This window comes from Sus scrofa, chromosome 15, assembly GCF_054392235.1.
Source record: "Sus scrofa isolate SSC_HxYL_T2T_F1_AM1 chromosome 15, Sscrofa_HxYL_maternal_Yorkshire_Landrace_v2.0, whole genome shotgun sequence".
NCBI lineage: Eukaryota > Metazoa > Chordata > Mammalia > Artiodactyla > Suidae > Sus > Sus scrofa.
Genome location: NC_139397.1, coordinates 140596120 through 140621254, shown reverse-complemented (window position 1 = coordinate 140621254; position 25135 = coordinate 140596120). Strand labels below are relative to the sequence as shown.

General features: G+C 37.6%; 1 protein-coding gene across 4 annotated transcripts in view; it reads left to right on the top strand.

The window, feature by feature from the left end:
* Positions 1-242: 242 nt before the first annotated feature.
* The window catches only part of CUL3 (cullin 3), a 94823-nt gene continuing 69930 nt past the window's right edge, over positions 243-25135 (top strand). Inside the window, exons 1-3 of one of the 4 annotated variants that reach the window (XM_085001313.1) lie at positions 243-364; positions 470-652; positions 22821-23018. In XM_085001313.1, the coding sequence (XP_084857439.1) occupies positions 587-652; positions 22821-23018 (264 nt within the window). In that variant the 5' untranslated portion in view covers positions 243-364; positions 470-586. Of the gene's footprint in view, positions 653-22820; positions 23019-24165; positions 24293-25135 lie in introns of all 4 variants that reach the window. The other 3 variants (XM_085001314.1, XM_021075736.2, XM_021075737.2) reach the window with 3 other exon arrangements.

The following is a 25135-nucleotide window of genomic DNA, read 5'->3' as shown; positions in this document are numbered from 1 at the left end:
CCCTATTCCTCTCTTCCCCTCCCGTTGCCCCCTCCCGCTTCCAGGCTTCGCCCCGCCCCACCCAGGGCAGCGCGCTCGCCCTCTTCTCGCGAGATCTGAGCGTCCCCGCCGCGGCCGCCCGCTTCCCCCTCCCGTCCTCCCACCCCCCCTTCCCCCAATCTCTCCACTCTCCGGCTCTCCTCCCTCCCTCCTCCCCCCTCCACCCTCTGGGCCGGATCTCGTCTCGCTGAGGCGGAGGAGGAGAAGGAGGAGGAGGAGGACGTTCGGCCTGCGCAGTGAGATGTTTGTCCGTCGCCGCCGCCGCCGCCATCGCGGAGGAGCGCGATAAAGGGAGCCGAGCCGGTCGAGAGGAGGACCCCGCGGAGCCGCCCCGCCAGCGCAGCCCCCCAGCCGAGCCCGAGCCGCCGGAGCCCGAGCCGCCGCCGCCCCCGCCGCGGCCGCCCAGGGGCCGGCCAGCTCCCCAGCCCAGCCCGGGGGCCGCCGCCGCCGCCCCCAGCGTCGCCCCTCGCCTGCCCGCCCGCCTTAAATGTGACACCGGCGCCTCGGAGTGCGACCCGAAGCCGCCGCCGGGGAGGGGACGAGCACCATGTCGAATCTGAGCAAAGGCACGGGCAGCCGGAAGGACACCAAGATGCGGATCCGGGCCTTTCCGGTGAGTCGCTTCTCGCCGCCTGGGACCCCGGGGCCGGGGGCCCGGCCGAAAGCCGCACGCGAGGCCCGGGCTGAACTCCCCCAACAGGCCGCAGGCCCGGCCTCCCCTCCCCCACGCCGCCGGCCGCGGGGCGCGAGCCTTCCAGGCAACCGGGCTGCGCGGGGCTCCAGCGCGGCAGCCTCCCGGGCCGTTCCCCGCGCCCCGCGCCCCTGTCCGGCGCCGCGCCCCCGCCCCGGAGCTGCGCCTCCTGGGGCCCCGCGGGCGTCGGCTGCGGCTGGGGCCCCTTCGCCGGTCCCAGCACCCCCGTCCACGTTCCTGGGGTGTAGGCCCAACCCCTAGCATTCCGCTCCTCGGTTCCCGGGACCCCCGGCCCTGCAGGGATGAGGACTGTGGAAGTCCTCCTCGTATGGGGCGTGTGTGTAACTTTTCACGTGGGGTTTCGCTGCGGTTTAAAAAATAACCCAACCTAAAAGATGGCCAGCCAAACGTTTCGGATGGTGAAGGGGGCTGTCCTCTCCTTTTCCTCCCCTCTTCAGGAAGGGCTATGCCTTCAACCTACCCCCGACGCAGTGACAGCCTTTCCACGTAATGCTCCATAGTAATGTACTAATAACATCGGGTGTGTTTATAACGTCTTTCATCCACAAGCTTCCAAAGCACTTTACAAACTTGTGCAGGAATTGCCTTGCCACTCAAGAGGAGACAAGAGAAATCAAATTGGACAATTGGTTCTCCATTTCTTGGCCGTGGAAGCCCAAAAGAATGAGTAGTCATCACTCCGAGTTGCTTTGCTTTAGGTTTTAATGACAGCAAACGTATTCTGTTCAGAAACTTTTTCTTTTTTAGCATTACGTTGAGTCATACGCTTGCGGTGTTTAGTATATAGGGTATAACTTTGGATGTCGTATCTGATTCAGATAGCCAATGGCAAGCAATTAAAATGTGCAGTTGGAACAGAGAAACTGGACATACTTGCTCATGTCGCTACAGTAACAGATACACGTCAAGATAGACAAGCTAGCAGTTGAGCAGATTTTAAAACAGTGAAACTAGAGAAAGATGTTGGGTTTCCTGTCTTAGAATCACAAACACATATCCTGTGAGGGGGGGAAAGAGAGGGTCTGTACTTAACTTTTCAAAGCATGCTTTTTTCTAAAGTGTAGTTTGCAATGGGGAAAGATTTATTCATATAAATGTCCTAGTTTGGTAAGAAATTGACCCAGGGAGGTTGAGGACCTCTCTGAAAATTCTTTAGATTTAAAAGAAAAAAAATGCTCCTGATGCAGAATTCTGAAATTGTAATAATGTAAATATTGATGTCAGTGTGAAGAGACTTCCAGCTTTATGTAAATAAAGGGAGGATATACTTAAGGAGAATTAAATTTTTTGATGGTGGTTAAAGGGATTTTGATTTTTTTGAAGGTTTTTTTCCTAAGTGAATATGAGAAACTACAACGAAAATGAGAAATGTTGACAGAAGAGCACTAATGAAATTCATTAGCGTGTTTTCCCTTATAATGGAACAATGAACTGGGTTTATGAATTTGTGAGTGATACTAGTTTTCCTACTAAATCAGTTCTGAACATCTTTAGCAGAATCTAGAATTATTCAGCATTTAAAATGATTTTATACAAGTTTTTTAGGAAAAGTTTGCTATTCTTGAAGTCTGAGTTCTCCTAATTAAGATTAGGAGAAATAGCTCACATTTGACATCAACTCATATATGTTAATATTCTGATTAACCATTTATCTGTGTGTAGTCAACTCTTTGATCACTTGGTCTGTCTGTTTCTGTTTGTTTTTCCATTCCTTCATTCATTCAACAAATACTGAGGACTGTGTGCCAGGCGCCCTGTGCAGGGGTTTGGGATAAATAAGTATGGTCTCTCCTTTCTGGATCTTGTATCATTGGGAGGAAGGGGTGGGAGAGAATTTTATTATTCCTTTAGGCGAAGGGTGTCATAACTTTGTGACAGGTTACCTCATAGTCCTGAAACTGATTTTCTTAAGGCGCATTATGGTCATGAGCTAATTTGGACCCTTTTTGTCTATAACTTGTTGCCCTCTAAGTTTTTCTGAAATCTTTAAATGAAGTTTGTAAGTAGCTAGTGATTGATACTCAGTACTTAGTATCTGCTAACTTTTAAAGCCCAATAGTTTTTTTTATTTCATAAGTATTAACATCACTTGTAAGTAGTTCCAATGAAAAGAATCATTATATTTTTTAATATATAAATTTTAAAGTCATAGTTCTTTGAACCTTCGTTAAAGATAGGTACATACCGTAGTGGTGTGGTATTTCAGTGATTTATTTGGTAAAAGTTTTAGCTCTTATAGACCTTCAGAATTTTTCTTTTCTTCCAGGTTAGCAGTCTTTTACATAACCATAGTCTGCATGGATTGCTAGTCAGAAGTAGTAAATGCGTCTTATTCCATAAATAATATTGTTTATGTATATTCACATGTATATTCTTAAAGCTATTGTATTTTACATTACCATTGGTGATAGCTACCTTAAGGGAAATTACAGTTGAGTTTAACCCAAGGTCTCAAGTGCTCTTTCAGAGTCTGTTATTTGAAGTTGATGTATAAAAAGTATAAAAATACATTTTTGGATTGTTTTGTTTTCATTGCAAAATTTTAAGTGAAGGTGCAGGATATTTGATAAACATATAAACCTACTCTAGCTATAGTCCCATCAGTAAAGTCAGTTTCTTTTTAGTGCATGTGTTAAGTGTGCCTTCATCGTTGTTCACGAGAGAAAAAGTTATGCCATACCACAATTCTATACATAATTTGCATTTTAAGTGGACCTTTTTTGTAAGATTTCAGGAGAAATTTGTTCTTTTTTAATATGGGAAAAGAGAAACTTTCTGTATTTTGCAGATTGATGATGGAGGAAATAGTTTTTACAGTGTGTAAATTTTCTGCGGTGAACAAAATATATGTCATTTCACATCTTTTTGATCTTGGTACCCAAAGTAACAGCAAAGGCTGCAGAGCTTTCTTAAGGAAGGAGGCTGTAATTGTGAAACCTCTGGAAACTATGTGGACTTGGACCAAAGGATGCTGCCCCAAGAAGTTCCTGCTCTTCTTTCCTTGCTGTTGCCTGTGTCTCCCTCTGAGCTTTTGTTCCTCTGTGTAGGACTAGTTGCTGTCAGGTGAACATTTGTCTTTATCTTTGAAAAGACATGCCTTACCATCTGTACCATCCAGTGTTTGTCCACATGGGCTTGAAAAACTTGATTCGGTTGGAAGGAATAATGGTTGAATGGAAATACTGGCCTCTGATTTGCCTTTCTTGGCTTAGCCTTCACAGTTTAGGAGACATTTTGAAAATAATTTTTTAAGAGTGCCATCTGAAAGTGGCCTTCATTGTGTTAAGTGTGTCTTCATCATTGTTCACAAGAGTAAAACTTATACCATACTGCAATTCTATACATAATTTGCATTTTAAGTGGGCCTTTTTGTTAGATTTCAAGAGAAATTGGCTCAGTTATTGCTTTGTAGAAGCATGCTAAATCATGGTAATGAATTTCTGGTTGTCATATCCACTCCTTAATTCTAGATGAGCTTCACAGAGCACTACCTACTTGTGTGATGTGGACAGTTAATGATGTAGATAGAAGTTACTGTTAGATGGAACCAACAAAATGACTGACATTAGAAAGAGATGAATTTCTTTTTTTGGCTGCACCTGCAGAATGTGGAAGTTCCTGGGCCAGAGATTGAACCCTGCCGCAGCAGTGACCCAATCCACTGCAGTGACAATGCTGGATCCTTAACCCACTCTGCCACAACAGAACTCTGAAAAAGATGAATTTTAAGATCATTTATCCTGTACTTAAATACTTAGGAGCAGGGAGTTCCCGTTGCGGTTCAGTGGGTTAAGAGTCCCACTGGTTTCCATGAGGATGCGGGTTTGATCCCTGGCCTCATTCGTTCAGTAGGTTAAAAATCTGGTGAGCCACGGTATAGGTTGCAAATGAGGCTCAGATCTGGTGTTGCTGTGGCTGTGGCATAAGCTGGCAGCTGCAGCTCCGATTTGACCCTGAGCCTGGGAACTTCCATATGCTGCAAGTGCGGCCTTAAAAAGCAAAAAAAAAAAAAAAAAAAAAAAAAAAACAAAACCCAAAAAACCAAAACAAACAAACAAAAAAAACCTTAGGAGCACAAGAATTTAATGACAGATGGGTACAGTTAATGTTTTTCTTACCTGCAGTGATATTTGCTAGATTTGGGGGAACAGCTTTGATTTTCATAATAGGTTTCTCTAAGGAAAAGTAATTACTGCCTAGAACTACCTGGACTCTACATACAGGAAGACTGAATAATAGTTTTGCAAATTACACAGAGTGGCAAAGTAACTATAAATTTATTTTTCATATTCTAGTATTTTCTTATAAAGATGTTGTGGAGTAAGATAACATTCGTTAAAGTGTTACTTTCACTTAGTCTGATCTTTTTCAGTTTAATGGCTTTAGGATAGCCAACTGTGTTGTAGCTGTTAGTACCTTTCAGGCTTTTAAGAAGTTAAAAATAAGAGGATAAAGTAGTTCTCTATAAAGTGTATATTTTGCATTATCTCCCTAGAAAGTAGTTCTGAGGAGTCAAGAAAATTATTAGTACCAAAGTTACTGAATTTGAAACAATTTTAGTAGAACATAGTATGAGAAATTGGCCTTTTAAATAATCCACCACTCAAAAGGTCACTCCATTCATTCAAAACAAAATTTCATTTGTATATCATTCATTCATTAAATGTAGCTAAGTAATAACAGCATTTCTCTATTTCAACAAAGTTATATAATTAAGACTAGAAAAAGTAGTATGTTTTTCTTTTGTGTTATAAATTAGGAGACGTTAGAGATTTTTTTGCTGACGTTTTTATTATATGGGTGTTTAACAGTTTTGCTGGATTTTTATAATGGTTATTGGATGATTTGTAGTTTTAAATAATGGAAGTTTGAAAGTACTTTATTGTGAAGTCAGCAGGAAAGTAAAGGTGCTGCTAGTAGGAAATCACTGAGATAAAGCAGGAATTACAGCTAGTGTCCGTGTATTGTGAAAAACTATACAGTCGTATCCTGTCAAGCTAAATTCATTTTAGTAGCTTTTCTAATTATAAAAGTGATGCATATTTATGATTAATAAATACCCAAACTTATAAATGAGGAAATAAAAATCACCTGTAACCCTACCACTTGGAAATAAGCAGTATTAACATTTCGATATGTTTTCTTTTAGTTTTTTACACATATAGTAAAATTGAGGTATGATCTTTTTATTTGCTGTCTTTTAAAAAATATGGTATCTTATTGTATATATATTTCCATATTAAATATATCAAAAACATTGTATTTAATGACTGTAATACTCTGCAGTACCTCAGTTGACTCACATTTCCCTACTGCCAGGGATTTTGATGGATTCTAGTGAATCTATATTTTACATATTGTAAAGAATGTAACTGTGACTACTTAGGCACATAAATATTTGAGCCCATCCATAATTATGGAATTACTGGGCTTAACGTAATTAATATATATTACCAAATTGCCCACCAGAAAGGTAGGAATAATAATAGTAACACTTAATGCTTATCATGTGACATACACTGTTCTTTCTGCTTTGCATGTGTAAACATTTAATTTGCATAACTCTGTAGAATACTACTATTTATCATCTGCTTTACAAAAGAAGCCTTGAGAGGTTAAGTAATTTGCTTAAGGTCACTTTACTTGTAAGTGGCAGAACTAGGGTTCTTTCTAACCCAGGCATTCTGGCTCTAAAGTGAATGCTGTACGAATTAATTAACACCTTTCAAGCTTGTATCAGTTTTACTTCTACCATGTAGCGGTGTCTTAGCTTACATATTATATCTTTAATTTCGTAGGTGCAAAAATAGTACTGTAATGCTTTAATTTGCAATTCTTTGCCTACTTGTAAAAATAAAACTATGGGTAGTCTGTAGGGAATTTTCATTTAGTTTTATATTACTTAACATATATTTTAGAAGTATGACTAAGAAGTAAAGAGACTGAGAGCATGATAGCTAGGAGTGTGGACTCTGGACTGCCAGAGTTTGAATGTCAGCTCCATCTCTTTCTAGTTGTGTTGTCCTTAGTAAGTTACTTAATTACTTCTAGCCTCAGTTTTCACCTCTGTAAATTGAAAATGTAGGATCTACCTTATAGGGTTGTTAAGAGATAAAAAAAAGGCATTAGAACAGTATCTTGCACAGTTAACTATTATACCAACATTTAGCCATGATTATGCCACAATTTTAATGTTAAAATTAAATTTATTTATTTGTTTGGTATTTTTAGGGCCGCACCTGCGGCATGCAGAGATTCCCAGGCTAGAGGTCTAATCGGAACTATAGCCGCTGGCCTATGGCACAGTCACAGCATGCCAGATCTGAGCTGCCTCTGCAACCTACAGCACAGCTCGTGGCAACACCAGATCCCTAACCCACTGAGCAAGTCTAGGGATCGAACCTACGTCCTCAGTCCTCATGGATGCTAGTCAGATTCGTTTCCACTGAGCTGTGACGGGAACTCCTTGAATTGCATTTTTGCAAGTAGTTTTATTGATACTACACACTTATTTTCGTGGTGCTGTCATTTTTTGGTGCTTACATTTTTGGAAAAGCTTATTACATGTTTTGAAAAGCTTACGGAGTCAATTTGTGAACCATACTAAGAAATCAGTCTCAAAGAATATAGGTTTGGCACCACTGGGGCCCTTCAAAAGAATGCCACTGGGGATGGAGGTATAATCCAAAAAGAAGTTCTAGTAATGCATCTCACATAATCATCAGAGTAAAGTTACTTTTCTGGGGAACTTTATTGAAAGAATAAGCACTCATTTGGTGTATACATTCTAATATTACATTGTTTATCCAAAAATACATTGTTTTCCTTATTTCTTGTCTTCTCTTTCATCTACCCCCTTTTTTTTGTTTTGCTCATGAGCTAGGTTGTGGTCCCTGCCCAAATCTTGTACCAGACTCCCTTTTGAACCACAAAGTACTTAGGTTTGCATAGTGTTAGGCACAGTGTGGGTGGTTCGTGAGTGATTGATTAAATGAGAAACTAGTCCTTTAAGCCAAACCATAGTAATTGATTACTTAGGTACATCTATGCAAGTACTCAGAAATGTTTGAACTCTTCAAATTTTAAGTGCAGTCGTCAATTATAGGTCATGAATGATCTTGTGGCAGTTTCCTTAAAATTAGCCTAGTCTCCTGAAACAGTGACTTGAAAGTAAAGATAATATGCATTGGCAGTAATCTTTTATTGCATGTCAGAAGACTTAATCTCTGGTCTGGCCTTTTGTTCACTAGCTGTATTCTACATTACTCTCCCTCCACTGCGACTCCTTCCTCCCAGACTGTGAACTACACGTGGTGGTCCCCATTGCAGATTGACCACCTGTATCATAGCCTGTTCTGAGAATTCTTTCTTTTCTTCTAAAATTTGGCTTTGCCCTGAGGATACAGGCTTATCCTCTGAATTGAGGTATCTATTTCCCTTATAATCCTTGAATCTTTGGGCTCAGATGCTGATAATTGCCACATCCATCATCCTCTTTTGTAGCTTGGACCTTTGTGAGCGGTACTTGTGAGCTGCTGCTTGTAGTAGCAAGTGGTTAGGTTGTGATCACCTCCTAACTTCTTACACATGCCCCCTCAGTCATTCAAGACTTTAATACCTCCTTCACAGATGTTTCTCTAGTTTAAATCATTACTTTATTCAGTGCATGTGGGCAGGGTCATTCATTTATTTTAAAATATACTTATTGTGTGTTCCTACTAGGAGTCTGATACTGAATATACAATGATAATCAAACAGATCTGGCCTCTTCTATAATATGGTGATCTTCACTCTGTTTAGGAGCTTGTCATCCTGCTACTTTAGCAACTTAGATTTCACGAGTTCCCATGTGGCTCAGTGGATTAAGAATCTGACTAGTATCCGTGAGGATGCAGGTTTGATTTCTGGTCTCACTCAGTGGGTTAAGGATCTGGTGTAGGTCACAGATGTCGCTCAGATCTGGTGTTGCTGTGCCTGTAGCATAGGCCAGCAGCTACAGTTCCAATTTGACCCCTAGCCTGGGAACTTTCATATGCAGCCCTAAAAAGAAAAAAGAAAAGAAACCTTAAATTTCAATATTCCATTCTGTCCTAGCTCCTTCATTTATTAGTTATAGGACCTAAATTACTTCTGCTGTTTCCTCTTTTGTAAAAAGGAGAAAACAATAGTGCCTACCTCCTAAGGTGGTTACAAGGATAGAGTTAATACATGTAAATAAGCTCTTAGAATAGCATCTAGCACATAGTAAGCACTATAAATAAGTGCAAGCTGTTATTAATTGTGCTGTCCTACTTGTTGCTTGTTTCCTTCTCACATTAATATGCTCTTGGGTCTTAAGAAGACCCTTTCATTTTTGCTAGCTGTAGTTATTGTTACTAGTTGACCCTTCTTTCTTTCCTACTACCTCCCCAGAGCTATGCCAGAAATATCAGCAAAAACCGTCTTGAACTATTCCACTCATCTGCCTTTAGACTTACTCCTGGAGAAGATTGGAAGACTCTCTAACCTAGCTGGATACTCAGTGCCTCTGGGCAATTTTTGTGTGTCCCTAGCAGGCTCCCTCTCCCATTCCTGAATGAGCTTTTTCAAACTTTAATCACTGTCCTTAAGCTCTTTATTGAGAATTCTTTTATCTCTCTAAATTTAACTACTAATGTTATCTTGTGTAAGTTTCTTCAGCTTTCTTCCCTTTCAGTCATATTCTTTAATCTGTATATTTACTTATTCTCAGCTCCTTCCCTTGGGTCTCAGAGAAGGATGATATTCCTTTTTCTGTGTTCCCTGCCATGGTAACTACCAAGCCATCTCCCTTCATAGCCAGAATCTTCAAATAATAGTATCTCTTTTATTAGAACATCACTTTCTTCAGAGGAGGCAGCAGATGTTTTTGTATTATCTTTGTCAGTGTGGTGCCGTGGTATGCAGCATGTTGAATGAATGAACTGACAGATTCTTTAGTTTGCTTCTCTCTCTCTTTTTTTTTTTTTGGTCTTTTTAGGACCACACTTGCAGCATATGAAGTTGCCAGACTAGGGGAGGAATAGCTGTAGCTGACAGCCTATACTACAGCCACAGCAACACCAGTTCTAAGCCACATATGTGACCTACACCACAGCTCATGGCAACGCCGGATCCTTAATCCACTGTGCGAGGCCAAGGATCAAACCTGTGTCTTCATGGATGCGAGTCAGGTTCATTTCTCCTGAGCCAGGAGGGGAGCTTCTGTTTCTCATCTTTAAAATAGAAACTGTAGTGGTCTTTCTCACAGGTTAATTGTGAGGATTAAAAGAAATTATGTCTGAAAGAGCTTGTTAATAAACAATGGCATCACTGAGACAGTTAAAATAATTTTCTAATCATAAAGTTAGTATTTTCAACTAAAAGTAATAATGTTTCATGTAGGACAGTTAGTTTCAATCTCTTATAGGATCTCCAGGACCCAGAAGGCCTAGGAAGAGTAGAGTAGGTATCTTCAAAAATCTCCCTGCATTTAGAACAGTTTGTTCTTTGCTCTTTGTATAGAAGATTTCATTTTAAAAAGTTCTCTAACCATTACTTTCAAAGACTGTGAGTCTGTTTCTGTTCTGCGAATGAATTCATTTGTATCCTTTTTATAGATTCCATAGGTAAGTGATAGTATATGATTGTCTCTCACTGTCTAACTTCACTTGGTATGATAATTTCCAGATCCATCTGTGTTGTTGCACATGGCATTATTTTGTTCTTCTTTGTGACTGAATAATAATCCATCTTTATCCGTTACCCGGTTGATGGACATTTAGCTTGCTTCCATGTTTTGGCTAATGTATATGGTGCTGCAATGAACATTGGAGTGCATGTATCTTTTCGAGTCATGATTTTCTCTGGATAAATGCCCAGGAGTGGGATTTCTGGATCATATGGTAATTCTATTGTTAGTTTTTTGAGGAACCTCCATACTATTTTCCATAGTAGTTGTACCAATTTACATTCCCACCAACAGTGTAAGAGGGTTCCCTTTTCTCCACACCCTCTCCGGCATTTATTGTTTGTGGACATTTTGATAATGGCCATTCTGGTTGGTGTAAGGTGGTACTTCGTAGTAGTTTTGTAAAATTGCTGTCATTAATCCAGACTTTTAAAAGTTGCAGAGTCCTACTTTCCCAACTTGATACGGTTAATACGAAATTGAGAACTGATCCTGTAGGTGCTTTCACCCCTATTCCAAGTTTTTACTGCTAAAAAACATTCCTTCTTTGTTTTCTTTTAAGTCACTTTTAAAGTTGAAAGTATAATTAAAATTTCTTAATTTTATTTCCATTTATTTAATAATCATTGAGAAAGGAATGGGCCGGAATTTGCTCTTCCAATTAGAAAAGTTACAACCAAGTTAATGAATAAAGACTTCAAAGAGATCTCTTTTACCTACTTTAGGAAAATGCAAGATTCCTTGGAGATGCTTTTCTATAAAAGCAAGCTAAGAGGAATGCTTTAACATGCTGATTTTTAACATACTGATTTTAGGTCATTCTTATCTAAAGCAGCTCTTAACTGAGCGACACTTAGCCTCTTCTGTTTGCCCTATCCTCTTGAAAGTAATCATGAAAAATTCTCCCCTTCCTTTTATTAATAGTATAAGTTGCTTTATCAGATTAGTAACTACTATTTATTGAATATCTACATTGTGTTAGGCTCTGTTTTATGCTCTTTGAATCATAATTATCTCAAATCCTCACAACAGTTTCTAGATGTTTTTATCTCTGTATTAAATCTATCCTGGGGCTCAGAGAGATAGTAAAGTTCATATATTACATATATACCTAGGAAAGGGCAGAGCTGGAATTCAGATCCCAGGTATATTTGTCGCAGAAATTCATGTTCTCCCCATTACACCACAGTGCCTTAATTATATTCTGTTAAGATTTTGCTAGATTCTGCAATATTTACTTTCATAAAAGGGATATAGCAGAAAATTAATTCTAAACTTGATGTTTAAATTATTACCCAGGAGTGGAGCCAGGGTCCCTGAAGCTTATACAGTGTGCAGTACTCTCTGTATGAAGTGGGTTCAAAATAATTTTCCAGGCCTTGGAAGGAGCTTTTGCAAGCTCAAGCCTCACTAGGTTCAACATCTATGCACATCTCATAAGATAATACAAGATATAAAAACTTTGGGAGTTCCCGTCGTGGCGCAGTGGTTAACGAATCCGAATAGGAACCATGAGGTTGCGGGTTCAGTCCCTGCCTTTGCTCAGTGGGTTAACGATCCAGCGTTGCCCTGAGCTGTGGAGTAGGTTGCAGACGCGGCTTGGATCCTGCGTTGCTGTGGCTCTGGCATAGGCTGGCGGCTACAGCTCCGATTCGACCCCTAGCCTGGGAACCTCCATATGCCACGGGAGCGGCCCAAGAAATGGCAAAAAGACAAAAAAAAAAAAAAGATATAAAAACTTTGAATGAATCAAAGTAAAATTTAAGTATATAAATTGCTTAATGGGGTCCTAGTGTATATTGACTTGAATAAAGCAATCAAAGTCATAACCTGTAATAAAAACATTATTTTTGAGTTAACACTTTTTTATGTTAAAATCTGATAGTATATGTTTTTAAAATTTTTTTCAGTTATTAGAAATTTGTGGAATCTAAAAAAGAACACAATGAACTTTGCACAACAGAAGACTTTGAAAAACTTATGGTTTCCAAATGAGACAAGTTGGGGGGGTGGGGGGATGCACTGAAGATTTGGGATGGAAATGCTGTAAAATTTGGTTGTGATAATCGTTGTACAACCATAAATGTAATAAAATTCATTGAGTAATGCAAAAAATAAAATAAGGTAAAATAAATTTATCTTAAATATATATTTAGAAAAAAGTGATTCCTTGAACTTAATATGTTTAAATAATTTAATCTTTAATTTTTTGTGTCTTTCAGAATATACCAAGAAGTAGTAGGTTAAACAGTGAAATGAATTTTGAAGTAACAGATCAGATACTTTAAAGTAATTCACTTTTCCTCATGGTATATGCAAATAAGACATGAAAGAAGTATATTATTTTGGTGAAAGTTAGCATTAGCCAAATAAACAAGTAATTTATTCGCTCCTGTTTGTTTTTAAATTTTAATTTTTAAAAACTACAAAGGACTTTAGAATTTGTTCTAATCTTATTTCATAGATGGGGGCACAAAGAACTGGAGAGGGTGATTTGCCCAAAGGATATTCATGACTTGAATTTATGGCAGAACCATGACCAGAAGGCTTATTTCTGTTAAAAGCTCTTTTCTCTAAACCAAACTGAAATAAGCATGTAGCCTTAATAATTCAGTGTTAATATTAGCCTATTCATTTGTAGAGTGAGTCCCTTGTATCACTCAGGTGATTTGAATTGACCTGGTACTTAGCTCATGTGGATTTCTTCCTTGCTCTAACCAGCTGAGTGATCTTGGATAAGCTGCTTAGCTTCAGTTTCTTCAAAATGAAGAGGGTTTAATTTGAGGTTTTCTTCTGCTCATTTAAGCTCTGAAAATTTCAGCCGAGGAACTGAATGCTGGTGTGTTCTTCTGTCCCCTAAAACGTTTTGTGTAGTGTTGCAAATGGTCACCTATTTTTTTCAGCCTTAGAATTTCTTTAGAATAAAAATGGTATAGTTCAGTGGTGGTGGCTAAATCCTAATATGAAGCAGTGGGAAAGTTAGCTATAGTCTTACATACTTTCTCTACATGTAAGTTGGTAGTTTTAGAGGAATTTTGAGATTTGATACCAGATTTTTATAATAATTTTATGTGATAAGCCCTTTGCTGCCATATCCCATTTGATTAATAGGTTTATTCAAAGATACACCTAATTGTGGCAATTGATACTGTTTCACATGGTTTTTTTGCTTTTCCTTTGGATTGTGTGTAGCTGATTCTGATGTAAACTAATTTATACAGCTTTACACACTTGCATAGTGTTAGGAAAACTGGGAGTACCCATTTAAAAGAAAAAACAAAACCTTAGCTACCTCAGCTAAAAAGAAGAAAGTAGAAGATTGTAGGGTAGAAATAAGGAACTCAAACACATGCTTAGATATGAAGTGTTTTTTGTCTGTAGCATACTGCTACTTTGAGATACCAAATATATGATTCTTTTTTATTATTTTTGTTTTCCAGATGCATGTTTAAAGAGCTATTTTATACACGTGACCCTTTATTATAATGTTTGTGATTTAATGGTACATTGGGAAATACAAAATGTTCTTATTTTAAAGTGTTGATCTTATAGATATAAAAATTTTCTTAATAGGGAGGGTCTCTATGAATTTGAAGGGTTCTAGTCAAGATGAATATTCTCTGTGTAGAAGGTGTTTCTGGGTGCCCAGTAGCATCTCTTTATCAGTGAAAACAGCAGCAGTAGGACAGTGGCAAACTTCTTGACTCAGTGAGAATACTTAAAACTGCATTTTTTTAAATTGTCATCATCAGACTATAAAATGTTACATATACATTCTTTTCACATATGCAGAAATCACTCAGATGTAGTTGAAAGAATACTGTTAGGACTCTAAGTGATTTAACTGGACTTTAATAGGCTAATCTGAAAGGTTGACCATATGTCTTTGAGAGAAATTGTTCTACATTTTCAGATTGATTTTTGAACAGCCTACTCATGTTGAGAACTGAAATGTGGATTATAGTAATTGCACCTTCTATTGATGATTTGACTTTCTCATTATAAATGTTACTGTGTTCTGTAATTTAGTGATATTGGAGGCCAGTCGAATGTAGGTCAGACTTAAGTTTGTGATTTCATGGCACTGTCCCAGGTTACTGTGCTTTTCTAGTTGGTAATCTTTTTCTTTCCTTTCTAAAAGTCAGTCATTACTTTTGGAAGCACAGTTCCATTCCCATGTGATCTCCACTTTTAATCAAAGGGAAACCAGTTAACCAACATCAGTGTTTTAACTTTACATTCAGACTTAAATTGTTAGGTAAGACTGTATGTCTGCTTTATGTAGCAAAGAAAGAAACTTATTGAGCAAGTATTGTGTGTCAGATGCTTTCACAAACTTTATTTCCACATAATACATCATCTTCCATTTCTCCTCTTATAAGCAGATGAAGAAATTGAAGTTGGAAGTTAAATAACTTGTCCAAAGTCTTAATGTGTCCCACTGGGCTGTTTTCCTCAAAGCTTGGATCTTTGGGTATATTTTTGATGGTTGAGGATGGTTAAAGATTAACTGATGGATAAATGGGGTTACTGCAGATGTTGTAAGTCATTGCATATCCATTGGTATCAAGTAAGATTGATCATCATTATCACCTGTAACCGGATTGCATTCAAATCATCTAAGCATCATGCCACATGTTGTGAAGGATAACAAAGTAAGAGAGACTTTAAATTAGTCTGAGGTGCTTATAATCTGGGAGGGAGCTTCCTAATATAATTTATGGTTTAGTTATATTTGTCTAGAGTATTGCCGTTCCTCAGATACTTGTACCAAAGCAACTTTTTTGAGGCTGAAGCTCAAAATTAAGATCAAGCATTTTTCCTTGTTTGTTTATTTTTTTTTAGCTGTGTCATTCTGAATTGCCTGGAATTTCAAATTCTCACCCTTTTCCCCCACCCACCCTGTTCTAAATTTCTTATAGAAAATTATTCACAGGGGACTAAAGACTTCTTGTCCTTTGTATGTAGTCGATGTGAAGAATACAGTTCTCTTCATTTTAGTTTTAATTAGCTCATGCTGTAGTTCTCCAACTCTTAGTAACTACAGAGCTTTCAAGATGTGTAAGTATATAATAGACTGACATCCTTTTAAATGGGGCATTTGGAAGGCTTTGTTTTTATGTCTTTTAAAGTAATGTAGATGAAAGAACAGAGATGTTTTTAAAAGAAAATAAGGATTGTTAGTGTTATTTTTGTTATTGATACTTATTAATGAGGAAATTATAATCCTGGAATGGGGCTAGGTAAAGGGGGGTTAAGGTCACTTCTAAAAAATAAAGTCCTGGAGAGTTCCCATTGTGGCACAGCAGAAGTGAATCTGACTGGGAATCATGAGGTTGCGGGTTCAATCCCCGGCCTCGCTCAGTGGGTTAAGGATCTGGCTTGGGGTAAGCTGTGGTGTAGGTCACAGGTGTGGCTTGGATCTGGTGTGGCTGTGGCTGTGGCTGTGACATAGGTTGGCAGCGATAGCCTGGGAACCTCCATATGCTGTGGGTGTGTCTCTAAAAAGCAAAAAATAAAAAATAAAGTCCTGATTTGGTTTCTAAAACGTCTCACTAAGCCATGGGCATTTAAGAATATTGTTTTAACCTTCCTTTAAAAAAGAGCTTTTGACTCTTTTCTTGCTAGACTGAATTTACTTTGCTGAACACTTTGTAACTTGAGCAGATTGGGGAATGATGCAGTATAAATCTAATAATTAGCAACCATTAAATGTATACATATATGTGTGTGATTTTTATCACTTTACTGTTTTGATGAAGCATTGTTTCCGAATCCTTTCCTGAGTTGTTTGCAGTTATTGCAACCTAAGTTAGTTTCTTTAATGGGATTAAAATCCTGCTCAAATAATTTGGAATACAACTTTAAAAGAATTGTGTTACTCTTTTAAAAACATGCATAGTATTAGGTAGGGCATTTAAATGACTCTGAGTAGAAGTATAATAGATTGATGTTTTTATGCTTAACATATTGATGACATTAGTTTATCATTTAGTCCTTTTAACTTCCATTGACAGTTAACGTGTTCTCTATCAAGGATGGGTGAGAAATTAAAGTTCATCAGTAACATAATTACTTTGCTACTGTTGTTTACTGATTCTGTTGATGCCAAGACCAAAGCATGTTATGTAGGAATCTGCCCTTGAAGTGTGGTTTCCTTGGGTGTATTGCTTTTGGACTTGTTTGACTTAGGGAAAGATTGTAGTTCATGGCTCTTCTCCTGAAGAGCCTTTTCTATCTCATTTTCTTCCTAGTTAACATATATTAATAAGTTAATGATAAAGCAGTCTTCTGAAGCATTTAGTTAGGTGAATGGGAAAATCTGAAAATACTACTTGATAAATGAAATTTGAGTCTTCTGCTTATGTTATATACTTTATTTTTATTTGAAAAAGATATTCATTATTTTAAAGTTACATTGTTATATAAGCACATTAAAATATGTTTCTTATTATTGTGCCTGGAAATTCAAATGTTCCTGTTTTCAAAATTCCGTGGGTGCGACATAGGTAAAACAACATTTTTTTATGGCCCTCTAAGTGAGGTTGAAGAAAAATTCACAGTCCCTTTAAGTATCTCATGGTCTAGTGGAAGAAAAAGATTCACAAACACGTAATTATGGAGCAGTATGATAGTGTAGTGATGGATATAACCTGAGTATTCTGAAAGAGCTGAGGAGGCATCATTAGCTTTGCTTGAGGAGATCAGGGAAGGATTTTTGCTTTGGATGCTGTGACACTTGAGCTGTATTCAGAAGCTATGTAATGAATCAAATAAGGAAGAGGCAGAAGAGGGAGGTACAAAAAAGATAGGAGAGGGTGTTGTGTGGAGGGGAGGCATGACAGTGTGCAGGAATAACCATTGGTTTAATGTTGCCAGGGAGTGAATTTAAGATGAATAGTGGTAAGTGAAAGATGAAGTCAGAGAAGTAGGCATAGGCTAGATCATGAAATTATGTTCCCTTTTATAGCATCCTCTGCCTCTTTGTTAATGAGAGCTAGGTTTTGAACAGGGGCATGATGCTTACATGTTTTTTTTAGTGATGATTTTGAGGAAGATAGTCTCCAAGAGGTTATTAGAGTTCATGGTGGCTGGAAGGCCGTTGCAGAGATCTAATTGACAGTTTAGAGCAACCGTGTTGGAAGAATGAGAACATACTTGAGAAATATCTTTGGCTGGATGTCGGTAGCACTTGATGATTGGATGAGAAGGGGGTGAGAGAGAGGTTAGAAGAAAAGTTAAGGCTTATGCTTCTACCTTGTATAACTAAGTGGTTTGAGCTGCCACTACTGAATTAAACAATACAGAAAAAAGATTTGGGTGGGTTTAGAGAGTGAGTTTACTAGAAATTTTGGACATTATAAATTTGATCTGTGTCTGCACTACTTGATTGGGCATGTCCAGGAGGTAGTTGAATACAATAGTTTAGGCTTTGGAGGAACTTCTGGACTGGCAATATAGATTTGGGAGCAATTAATGTGTAGGCCAGTAATTTATCTTCTTTGGAATGTGGACCAGACTTCTTGGGAAATTTGATAAGAACTAGTCACCTACCACCCAGAAAAGAAGTGCGCACATTATATTTGCGAAATTTTATATGCAGTTTTAGGAGGCTCCAGAATCCCTTGCCAATCTAGAGCCTTATGAATTTTACAACCCTAGAAGTGTGCATAGTAGTTGTACCTGTGATAATAAATGGGACTGCCTGGGACCCAGTGTAGAGTGAAAAGAACCAAGGACAGAGCTCTGGGGATTAAAATGATTTAAATGACACTGGAGGAATAGGAGATATGAAGTGTAGAATATTGTTTCTGAAAGAAAGTTATATTTACTGACTTCCATTTGGCATAGTTGTGCTGTTAAGGTACTTGTATTTTAGCTGTCTGTTTGCGAAGCTTGAAAAACTTTTTCCCCTGACATTTGATGCCTGTAGATGAGAGTTCAAGATATTATATCATCATTAATTGACATGTGAGGGATTATACAGTAGTCCTTTGGTATCCATGTGGGATGGGCTAAAGGACCCTGTACAGATACCAAACCTGAGGCCAAACCTGAGGATTCTGTGGGTTTTGTGGATATGGAGGGATGGCCACTGTGCCCTAGGCTGGTTTAAATTCTTCTGACATGTGCTTTTAATCTTCATGATAGTCCTTTGAGATAGATATTATTGTTAAGCCCACTTTACAAGTGAGGGAGTAAAAGTTTAGAAGAGTTAAGTATTTTGCCCACGGTTATATGGCTTGTGAATTTAGAAAAGCCATGATGCAAATCCAGGCTTTTGTTGTCAGAACAAATTCTGTGTTCTGTACTAATACACCATACTGCGTTTACCTAGATTATCAGTTACTACACTTAATATTACTTAACATGGTGGACTGGGAGTTGAGTCCAGCAATTTGGACTAGATTTGAGGACCAGAGTTCTGATCCCAATTCCCATTTAATCTCTCTAGGTCTGTTTTCCTCTCCTTTGCTGGGACATTTTTATCCTTGAGCAATCACCAGAAGAAACATTGTTGTCCTTTGTCTTCATTTCTGTCTGTAAAGCACAAATATACTGAGGAAAATACCACATACAGAGTAACCCTTGATTTATATATGTGAGAAATGATTCAGTTATTGTAATGTAAGAGTATTTGTACAATATTTGAAGCCTTTTAGTTTATATTTTTAAAGTATTTTAGTTTCTGATAGCAAATTTTGCAATTCATGTTGAATAGAGACCTTTTTGTATTTTTTCTAGCTTTTGTGGGATCTTATGTTACATAGCCTGACAAGATCATTTAAAGTTTTGCTCAACTATTAGCAGTATGGTTTTCTCTGGAGTTTTTAGTCCACATTAATTTTGCTTTTTCTTTGAAATTGTTTTGAACATTCTGCTTTATACGTTCATTATTTAACATCAGGGATGGTGTCTTAGGCTGTTTTATTATAACCTCTACATATTCTGTCAACAGACTAAAACTTCACTGCACTACATGAACTATTTGAAGCCATCATGATCACATTGATTGTGGTCTTTATTTGTGAAAACTGGTAAATAGCTGTGTCTTATTTATATTTTGTACGGATGGCATCCTGTGTATTAGAATATCTTGTTTTAAAAATAAATAGTAGTTTATGTGTAAGGAAGGGTAAATTGTCTTAAGGCCATTTCAGAGAAGTCTCTAATAGACCTGAATTTAAATAAGGTTTGAGTAACAGAAAAGAAGTTGTTTTCTGAAGAGTTCTTTTTAAAGCTCTCCAGAAGAGATTAGAATAATAAGACTCAATTTGAGTCATCTGCTTAAGAATCCTTTTGATTGGGAGATGAGCTGTTATTTTCTTGCTTAGATGACTGACCTATTTTGCCTACCTGCTTCTTCCTCTTTTCACGTTTATACTCATTGGACGGGACTTGGAGAGAATTTTTTTTTAAACCACTTTATTAAGGTATGACTGACATAATGAAAACCTGTACATATTTAATGTATGCAACTTGATGAGTTTGGAGGTAAGTATTCACTTGTGAACCCACTGTAATAACCTATGCAGTAAATATATCCGTCACCTCTAAAAGCTTCTTCCCTGTTTGGAGAGGCTTTTCTATTTCAGTTCAGATGAATCTGATGAGTAATTGGTGCTGTTTCCCTGGTTGTGAACACAGAACTTGAAGGTTTTGTATGGCATTAAAAGGGCTGCCTAGTTAGAGATGAGTAGAAAAATCAATCAAGTATAAGTGCTTATTGTATGCTGAATATTATTTTAGTGGCTGAGGTTAATCAGCAGTGAAGAAAATCCCTGCCTTCATGGAGCTGACATTAGACTGGGAGGAGAGAGGTCAGGAAAAGAAATAAAAAATATGAGGTTGGAATTTGAGGGTCACTAGTAGGAGGAGGCAGCTATTTTAAATAGAGTAGGCAGTTAAAGCTTCATTTTAAGGTGATATTTGAGCAGAGTTTTGAGGTTGAAAAGTTGATAGGAGGAACGCGTTCCAGACGGAGGCTTTGTAGTAATCTGAGAGATCATGTTGGTTTGGTCTAGGCTAGTAGCAGTGGAAGAAATGAGGAGTTAGGTTCTAGGTGCGTTTGAAGGTAGAGACAACAGATCTCCTGGTGATTAAAAGTGAGGTGAGCGACTAAAGAGGACGGATGACAAAACTTTTTGGCCTTAGCAACCGAAGGATGGAGTGGGTATCTGCTCAGTTGGAGAAGACTGTAAAAGAAGCCAACTTAGGGGAAAAGATTAGGCTTTCTATTGTAGACTTAATTGAGATGTTTAATAGACTTTGCAGTAGAAATATTCAGTAGGTAGCTGAATATAGGACTTTTGGTACTAAGGGAATAGGGCCAAACAGGATATATAAATTTTGAGGTTAACTTAAAGCCATGAGTTTAGACAAGTTAGCTTCACCTAAAAACTGAGTGTGGATGAATAATTGGAGGTTTTGATAAGTAATAATTTTGATAAGTAAAAATAAGTAAAAATTTTGATAAGTAAAAATTTTGATAAGTAATAATTGGAGGTTTTGATAAGAATCAGTAAGCAGACTGAAAAATAAAAGCAAGGTAATAGGAAGGCCAGTAGGGAATCTGTATCAAGAGTAGGAATGAGGAGTTCCCATTGTGGCCCAGTGGTTAATAAACCCGACTAGTACACATGAGGACACGGGTTCGATCCCTGACCTCACTCAGTGAGTTAAGGATCCGGTGTTGCCGTGAGCTGTGATGAGGTAGCATACACGGCTCGAATCTGGTGTTGCTGTAGCTGGGGTGTTGCCTGGTGGCTGCAGCTCCGATTTGACCCCTGGCTGGCAACGTCTGTATGCTGTGGGTGCCGCCCTAAAAAGACCAAAAAAAAAAAAAAAAAAGTAGGAATGATCAGCTCTTTTAATTGCTACCAGAGAGGTCAAGTAAGATGAGAATTGAGACTTTGTTAGATTTAGCAGTGTGGAAGTCACTGGTGACCTTCTCAAGTAGTTTCCATGAAATGGTTGAGATGAAAGCCTTATTGGAGTAGATTCAAGATACAGTGGGGGAAATGTGACTTGGAGGCAGGGAATATAGAAATCTTCTCCCCAGCCCCGTGATTTCACTGTACATGAAAAAGCAAGAAATTAGGTGGTGCTAGAGAAGTATGTGGGGGTGTGAGTATTCGTATGGTTTTATGATGGGAAACAAGATTTTAATGCAGATGGAAATTACCTAGCAGAGAGGAAAATTTTGATGTTACTGGGAAGGGATATTGCAAAAGCAAGGTCCTTGAATAGCTGAGTACTTGTTAATCTTCATTTTGTGTAGCTATCACTTGGGGTTCTTGTTAAAAGGCAGACTATGGTTCTGTAGGTCTGGGGTGGGGCCTGAGATTCTGCATATCTAAGAAGTCTCTAGATAATGTCTATGTTTCTGGTCCTTCTGCTCTACTTTGAGTATAAGAACTTGGCACTTCAAGAATACGAACTAGTAGATTATATAGGTATACAATCAGATTAGTGGATATGGCCATGGTTTGTGCAGTATCTCTTTAGGCGATTTCTGTTTTCTTAGTGGATCAGAAAGCATTAGCCTAGAGTGAGGATGGAGGAGATGGTTAAAGTCGTCTGAGAAGGTAGAGTCAGACTAGAGAAGTAGGATTGTGTGGTTGTGCAAAGGGACCACTTGTGGTTAGTGGTTATGAATTTAACTGAAATGAATTGAGTATGGTTGTATGTATGTTATTCTTCTTTTACCTTCAGCTTTATGGGTGCATGTGAGGCGTAGGTGGGCAGTTGGAGTTTAGAATGGCAAGTATTTTGGAGGAAGGAAAAACGGCAAGTGATTTATGGCTTTACACAGGGTACTTATAAATGACAGACTGTGGAATCTAAGCTGGGAAAGCAGGAAGATGAGAATGGTTGTATTAGATTTTGTTTGTTTGTTTTGCTTTTTAATTACAGATCTTCCTCTGATCTTGACTTTGCTAAGGAGCTCTGCAGATCTTCAGAAGAGGAAAATAATGTTCATGTCTCCAGTTTATCTTTTCATCAGGCAGCCCTTTCTGTCTCAGTATTTCTCTGAGCTTATATTCTACTAAGTAAACTTAGAGAAAAACTACTTTTGGCTAAAGCAAGCATTCATATCAGGAATTATGATATTATTTAAAGAGGGTTGTGCTGCAGATAAAGGAGGGGAGGTCTTAAAAGGATTTTTTAAAGATTGCTTCTATTAGCTCTAAAAACTATTTTTAAATGTATCCCTTTATTTCTGTTAAAATAGATTGTTAACATCCTTTTAAGTCATGCAGATTTATAATCATAGCCATATAATAAAATATTTACTCTATGGATAAATACAGAAAGATTTTCAACCATTGGTTTTTTGTTTTTTTTTTTTTTTCTCTTTCTCTCTCTTGGATATTACAGATGACCATGGATGAAAAATATGTAAACAGCATTTGGGACCTTCTGAAAAATGCAATTCAAGAAATCCAGCGTAAGAATAACAGTGGTCTTAGTTTTGAGGAGCTCTATAGAAATGCATATACAATGGTTTTGCATAAACATGGAGAAAAGCTCTACACTGGACTAAGAGAAGTTGTTACCGAACATCTCATAAATAAGGTATCCAACTTTAAAGGACTATTGCTAACTATATTGAATCTAGAAGAATTATTTTTGAAGGTTCCAGGAAGCCTCTGTAGAAATAATCAATTAGTAACTATCTAATAAAGCCTGACTTAAAATCAGCTAGACCAGAATTTTTGATAATTGAAGAAAGGTAAAATTTGTGATGTATGATAAATGTAATTTTGGAAGCAACTTTTAGTTTATAAATACTTGCTTATTAAAATGTTAATTACAGATCATTAGTTTTTCTTTAAAATACTTATTTTAGCCCATTTTATTTCTCTCTCTGTATATTTGAAAATAATAAGACTACATTGTTTTGAAAGTATTGTCTAAGACTTTATTCACCAAGTTGACTTTATTCATTTTAACTGAGTTTTACTACAATGAATGTGAAATTTTTTTTTTTTTAAAGATAAATTAGTGTTGGACTGTTAACATTATAAAATGGTTCTTTGGTTCCAAAAACATGTATGTGTTTTTTTAGAACAAATGTTTTTATAAAGCAGACTTTTCCACTGCAAGTATGTCTTGCTTTAAGAGTGTCAGATAAAATGTAAAATACCACAGATAAATAAAAACTTCTCAAAGTTTTTGTGTGGTATTAGGGTTTGTTTTTTTTTTTAATTTTATTTCAAAAAAAAGAGGAAAAGTTGCATCAGTAGTACAATGATCTCTTATATTGTAGATTTACCAGTTGGTAACATTTTGCTACATTTTAGCCGATCTTTCTATTGGTACTTTAATATTATTGCTGAACAGTTAGAGAATGAAGTTTTAGATTCGTTTACCCTTAGATCCTTTGGAATGTTTCTCCTAAGAACAAGGAAATTCTCGTACTTAACCAAAGAACAATGTTCAAAATCAGGCAGTTTAATATTAATACAGAACTGTTACCTAATACGGTCCACATTCAAATTCACCAGTTATCCTGTGTGGCAGTGACGTCCTTTATAGCAGTTTGTTTTCTGATCCAGGATCCAGTCCAGGATCACACACTCAATTCCTCAGCCTTTCTTTGTCTTTCAGCACATTGACATTTTTGAAGAGTATAGGTCAGTTGTTTTGTAGATTGTCCCTCAGTTTTTGGTTTGTCTGATTGTTTCCTCATGACTAGTTTCAGGTTATGCATTTTTGGCAGGAATAATACATAAGTGATGTTGTGTCCTCAGTGCATCACATCAGGAGGCACATGATGTCAGTTTATCCCATTATTGGTGATGTTAACTTTGATCACTTGGTGTCCGCCAGATTTCTCCACTGTAAAGGTACCTATTTTCCCTTTGTAATTCATAAGTAATTTGTTCAGATATATTTTGAGACTGTGTAAATATCCTGTTCCCCAAGAAACTTTCATGTGATGGTTTTAGCATCCATTGATGATTCTTGCATGAATCATTATTACAATGATGGTTAAAAAAAAAAATAGTCACTTTCTATTTCTACTCTTCTTTATGCAGTTCTTTTCTCTTAAGTGGGATTACATGAGCAGGTAGGATCTCATGAAGCAAGGTGATTGTGCTCTTTATGCATTCAGCAGTTTTTTGTTAAGTGCCTACTGTGTACAACTTTCTCAGAAAATATAGTAGATACTGCCTCTTCTTAGGTTTGTTTTTGCTTTTATTCTAATGTGAGAGGTGATACACACGTTTACATAACAGATAATGGTATGAGGCATTATGTAACTAAATGGCAAATGAGTAGTATAGGCAGTAAATGGCTTAGAAATTTCAGATGGGGAGAGACTACCCTGGGCTGTAAGATTTTATGGGAAAGGATGAAATTAAACTGAGCCATGAAAAATTTGGAATATAAGTGAACAATGTGGAAGGTGTTCCAGGATGGCAGACATGACATGATTATTATAGAAATAAACTTGGGTGGTGAGTAGAGTTTGAGATGTACAATACTTTATAGGGATTAGTAGAGTGGAGTGTTGCAAAGTTGGTTTGGGAACAGATTGGAGAAGAACTTGGATGCCAAGCTAAGGAATTTGGACTTAACATTGGAGGTTTATTGGAGTTTTTTAACTGGATGATAATGTGACACAGTATTTTAAGAAGATTAAGATGAGAATGATATAAATGTGGAATTGGGGGGATGTGTGTTTG